This window comes from Zonotrichia leucophrys, chromosome 9, assembly GCF_028769735.1.
Source record: "Zonotrichia leucophrys gambelii isolate GWCS_2022_RI chromosome 9, RI_Zleu_2.0, whole genome shotgun sequence".
In the NCBI taxonomy this organism is placed as follows: Eukaryota; Metazoa; Chordata; class Aves; order Passeriformes; family Passerellidae; genus Zonotrichia; species Zonotrichia leucophrys.
The window spans coordinates 17289061-17295107 of NC_088179.1; the positions used below are offsets into that span (position 1 = coordinate 17289061).

Below are 6047 nucleotides of genomic sequence, written 5' to 3' on the forward strand. Positions count from 1 at the left end.
CAGAGATGAGGAACAGTCATGACATTATTATTGGCCTGAGCTAAATGTTACCTTGAGTTTGTATTTAGATTTGAAATAATGTTTTTGTCTAAGTGCTGATACATGCGGTAACTGAAATATCCAAGCAATTTTTCCTGTAAAATCAAATCCATATTGGTTTACATTCAAAAATTTCCAATCTCTTGAATTTTCTTTTTTTCTTAAAACAAAATGATTTTAAAAGTATGTAAAGAAAGTTGGCTCAGGGCATTTGATTTCTGTGTATCTACCCTACTTTCTACCTTTGTAACATACCTTAGACTTCTGGAGTACAAAAGTTTTTTAGACTCCCTTGATCCACCACACCAATACTCTCCATATTATTTTAAGCAGTGTCTACCCTACAGTTGTTGTATGGACCAAAATGAGGCATCTTAATTTCCCTTAGAAACGTGTTGTTTTATATACTGATTTTGCTGCTAATAATACTCTAGCTAGATTCAGAAAAGCACATCTGCACATAACTTAATACATACAGATAAATAGAGCTTGATAAAGGATGAGGAATCAGGAGGATAATATTGGTCAGCATTTGCATAAGCCTTGTTTACTGTCCCAACACATCAAAACAGAAGTTTAGAAGAGAATTAAAAATTTGACAGTGGAGTAGCTCAGAAAATAATTGGTCATAACTACTCCTGAGCATGAGGTGTCACTGGAGAAGGCACTAAAAGCACACCAGAATTTTTCCAAATAGCTCATATTATCTTACTGATAATATCTGTGCCTTTTCTTCTTTCAAACTTTTTTCTTCCTTCTGACTTTCCCTATCATGATAGATATTAGCATGTATACACCTTTAAAATAGATTTCAGGGAAATAAAATTTCAGGTCTTGCCTGATGTCCCCGAAGGAAGATATATTATTTCAAGCTTTGTGAAAAATACTAAGAGAACACATAGCAGGCACATTCTTGAACCCATGCAGTTTCTCTCTTTAATGTGTTTGGCAAATAGGTTCATTTTCAACTGAGCCCGTTCATCGCACACTTTGTTTTACTCACATTCCACTTTTCTGACATCGCATTTGGCTCTCTACAGTGCTATCACTAATGATTTCATCTGTTACTAATGAAATTACTACAGACATTTAATAATTGTGGGCCCAATATTATCCTGACCTTTTCTGTTTCCTTCAGTTTCAATGCCAGAATTTTTGAGAATTGGAACTGGAGTAAATAAGTTACTTGATTAGAAGCAGATAGGTTTACTGCCAAATATTTTAAGATTGCTCTTCACATATGTTGGCCCAGTGGTTAGGACTTGTAGAACACAAGTAGTTTAAGCTTGTATAAAATCATCTTTCCTGTGAAACCTTTTCAATAAAATGCCTTTAGTGCAGAAAGCTTTCTTGCTAATTTTTCAGGTGGTTGCAGGAAAAAAGTATCGAGTAAAATTTACAGTCTGGAAGACAAACTGCTCTAAGAGTGAGTTTGAGAAACTTAATGAAGACTGTACAGCCACATCAGACAGTGTAAGTAATGATAATCTTGCCAACTGTAACGTTTCTAATGGACAAATTCGTTTGCATCAGAAACTGTAAACGCTTAAGTAAAATCACATCCTGGGTTCTGTTACTTCTTTCAGTAAACTTTTGTTCCAAGAAGAAGGGCAGCTTTCACTGTTTGTAACCCAAGTTAAGAAACCCTGAAACTTGAACCACAGCTGGAGGATCAGTGCTCACTGCAAAACCAAAGGAACTTTCTTTTGATAATAATCAATCAAAGAAAGGAGAGGAGAAGGCTGCTGCCAAATGAAATAGCTGCAATACTCCTGACTCCGTGGACTTGCAGCTAAGGAAAACATGAGACTGGATTGTTACTTGTGAGCAAAGGAATGAAATTTCTGGAGTGTGTGCCATGCTCTTGATAGCAGGAAAATGTGTTCTGGACACTGGAAAGGAATGTTGATAGGGCCAGCAACCATTGGCAAGGGGGTTGTTTGGGGAGAGGGCCTTTACCTCCCATCTCTTTTCCCACCATATGAACAATGCTTACCTGTGAGATTTTAGAAATTGTTAGTGCAGCAGGAACTAAAAGGAAAAAAAAAGGCTTTATTTAAATTTCCCAATTTTTAGTAGGAGAAACATCATAAACAAAAAATATTTCTTAGGAATATCATGAAGATTATGCGGTCAGTGCTCCAAAAGCGAGAGAGATGAAAAATCCAATTTTCAAGATTTAATCTGAAATCCAAAGTTGAATTCAAGTGTTCACACAGGCATAATACAACCTTGAAAAGCTAAGCTGTGATGTGTCCCAATAGAGAAGTATCCATCACTGAGACAGATTTAATAAACACTTGGTTTAAGTTCCAAGGATTTTAAAGTATTATTAAAAAACCCATTTCTTTTTCAGGCCCAAGTCTCTCCCTTTGTGTCTGAAATTTTGTTGCCTTAATGTGTTGGTTTTTGTTTTGTTCACAGGCCTCACTGTCATGCGATGCACAAATTCACGTGATCCCATGGCAGAATAAAATCTATCCCCAGGTGAACTGCTCTGAAGAGCACCAAGCGGTAAGATTCTTCCTCAGTATCCATCCTATTAAGCAGAGTGTAGGACAAAGGCAGTCAATAAATTCTTTATCCATTCCAAATTATCCCATATTTTATACCAAAAATACAGGAACACAGTTCTTTTAACAGCCTCATTAACATCATATTCTTTTCTCTCACCCTCTAACCTCAACCCTGTTACATCAAAGCCGTTTCACCACAAGCAACAAGGTGATCACACAAACAAAGACACTGCAACAGGGAGAAGTTCTGCCTGTTGGCTGCTCCTCTGCCTTCTTAGTTAAGCTCTGGAGTATCAACTCCATCAAATCCCTCAAATTGCTACTCATACTAGGTTTAAAGGTTTTTTTAAAATGTATTTGCTGGCACAATAATTATACCCCACAGATATCCAAAGCGCCTGTGCACCTTTCCATACGAGTCGAGTGGTGCCTGCTGCAGCTGTCAGTGTCTGCACAAGGATCCTCCAATTTCTTCCTACTCAGCTCCACGATGAGCTAGTCCTGACTGCAAGTCAGTTTAAAAATCTCACAATGGGATACAAATATTTTTATTGTCAGATATTTCTGAGGATTGCAGAGACTCCATTGTGACACTGAATAAAGACAGATTACCCTGCCCTTGTAACTAATAACTTCACTTTGCTCAGAACCTTCATAACTACATAGTCATTTGTTATGTATCAACTAATGTCTCTCCTCTCTATTTTCACTACAATATTTTATCCATAGCAACTTTGAAATTTAGCTTCAACCCAAATAACTCTGATTTGCAGCTAATAATGATCAGAGACTTTGGAGGAGAGAAATGAAACTCGCGTTGTACAGTGAGTGTACACCATGTATTCACAGCCTTTGTCTCCCAGTTAAACACTGATGAGGGAGATGACTCAATAACAACAGAATGTTTGATACTATCAACTTTAATCTCTGTGTGTTATTTCCAGGCAGTATTCTGAAATGCATATGTCAAATCTAGAAGTAAAAAATTGAATAGCCACATTTTATATAACAAGATTCCACAGATGTTCTGCATATTCTGCCATTGATGCTATTCAGAGATGTGTTAACTTTCAGCATGAATTGGTGCTATACATGGGAGTGTAACACTCTAACATGCACCGGGACATTTAGTTCTAGAATCCAACTGTATTGTTCATAAATTAAAACCAGTACATGTGTTTTGCTCTCTGTAATATAATTCCTTTCTTACACTGACAAAATTTCAGTGATACAAATAAAATTTTTTTTTACACATTTAGCTGCTAAAATACTCCAGAATTATTTGGGAGGCTGTTTATGTTTGTATACTTATCTTAGAAGAGAGACTTGTTTAGTTAAGATTTTAGTTTAAAAATCTGCTAAATGATTCATCTACTGCAATGAGCCAGCTTCTGAATTTCCCACATCAGAAGCAATTGTTCTGTTTCATGTAACAAATGTGGCTGCTATTGCAATGTTTTTTAGATGTTCTATGCAAGGAGGCCTCCTGGATTCACACCTTTCCGGAGCACTGTCATGCTAAGCCAGCCACACGCAGTTTCACAGGCTGATAAAAATGAAGGAGAAAGTCAAAGCCCCAGCACAGAAACAAGGAAAGACAATGGACAGGAACCAGAAGGTGAAGGTGAACCTGAGCATAAACACAGGCACAAGCACAGGCATAAGCACGGGCATGGAGTTAAAAAGAATCATGACAATGACAAAAGGCACAGGCATGACATTGGTTGTGGGCACAGAAGTGGCCATGGGTGTGGGCATAAAAAACACAGTAAAAAAAATAAACATAAACATCCAAACCCCAAATCTTCTGAGGAGTCAAATGAAAGGGGTTTTAATCGAAATGAAACATTCCCATCATCATCCAGTGCTGAAAGTGCACTGGAGCTGGTTAGTACAGGGGTTGCAAGGGAGGAAACCAGTAGACCTGCAGAGCCACTAATTGTTCCTGATACTTCTTTATTTAATGGATTGCCAGATCGCCCAGAATCTCCTCGCCCCAGATGTCCTGGAAAACCATGGAAACAACTTGTGGGCTTTCCAGCCCCTCCTAGCTTTCCCAGAGAATTCACAAATGAGGATCTCTTGCCTTCTGCAGCAGGAAACATCGATCCAGCTACAGAAAACAACGAGAAAGACTTTGATCTCACAGATGCTTTAGCATAATTCAAACATTGCAGGATCCTTTTCAGATATGTTATATAGAATATAAGAAAAATACCGCCTTTTGAAATGTATAAAATGCAGAGAGGCAAAAGCTCATATTCTGTTAGCTGAAATACTCAAGTAGGTCACCAGCACTTCTGGGGACCTAAGACCATATGGCAATACTGTGCATTTGCATATATTTGCAAATATGTAAATCTGTGTAACTCATCTGCCTCAATTTTCTATAAGCACAAACTGAATCACTGCATCAAATCTTACTGTATTATTTCTAAAAGAATGGCAGAAAGAATTTTGCAGATTACACTAAGAATCTTGACCAAATATCAGTAAAACAAGTCAATATAGAAGAGAGCCTCTCTTAGAGATGTGAAATATTTTTTCTTTAATTTACTGGAGTGGATCATTTAAAGAACAAAATAAAACAAAGGAACCTTTTAACCTGGTAATTTCTTTAAAGAAATCAATATTGCTTTCAGTCTATCACTAGTGGTTGTTGTGTTGGATGAGATAACAGGGACAGCTGAGAGAATCCTAAATAAAGCAGATTTATTATTCCCTACACATATTATGTTAACTACCTAGAGAAGCACCTTGATTGCCAGATTTTCATTCAGCAGAGATGAACAAATCCTACAGATCAGATGACAAAATCATGAACTCTTGAGACACCTAAAATCTGTGTGCCTTCTTCCATTATTAGGTTGTGCATCATTTTGAGACTGGACTGATTTTTCTGTTTGGGGTACCTTCCAAAGGTTGAATTTTTGGTGCAATGCATTAGCTAAAAAGCACCAGATATTTCTTGCAAAATAAAATGTTTTCCCTTTGTATGGATGCGATAACTTACTCAGCTGAAAAAACCCCAAAAACCACAAAGCAATAAATAAATAAATACTTCAATGCCAGATCAGTTCACAGTTGAAATGCTACTCCATCCTGTAAAGGGTTAGTGACAGGGTGAGGTCCTACAAATGATAGCACATCACTGATTTTGATGTAAAAGACCACATTACTTGAAACCTGTGGAAATGCCCTCCACCACAGCTGCTGGGATTGCTGTGGCATCGAGACTTTGTACCCAACAGCTGGAAATGGCTCCTTTTGTGTGCTGTGCTTCTGCAGTTGGGGAGGAGGTAGGGGAAGTCTACTCAGAGAATGCAAAAGAGATGGGAACAGGATCAGGAGGTCTTGGCATAACAGGCAAGGGATGATCTGCAGACAGGAGACAGCTACCAAGAAAGGTCAGAAGATACAGAAGTGGAAATAATAGAGGCAGGGTGGCATGATAGGTCTGGGGTGAGAAGAACAAAAGAAAACAGCAAATTA

At 37.8% G+C, this 6047-nt stretch overlaps 1 protein-coding gene across 2 annotated transcripts in view; it reads left to right on the forward strand.

Annotated features, from left to right (window-relative positions):
- Positions 1-5159, forward strand: part of KNG1 (kininogen 1) — a 28728-nt gene extending 23569 nt beyond the window's left edge. The window contains exons 14-17 of one of the 2 annotated variants that reach the window (XM_064721357.1): positions 1405-1512; positions 2464-2553; positions 4020-4179; positions 4531-5159. In XM_064721357.1, coding sequence (XP_064577427.1) covers positions 1405-1512; positions 2464-2553; positions 4020-4179; positions 4531-4718 — 546 coding nt within the window. In that variant the 3' untranslated portion in view covers positions 4719-5159. Of the gene's footprint in view, positions 1-1404; positions 1513-2463; positions 2554-4019 lie in introns of both variants that reach the window. The other variant, XM_064721358.1, reaches the window with a different exon arrangement.
- Positions 5160-6047: the final 888 nt, after the last annotated feature.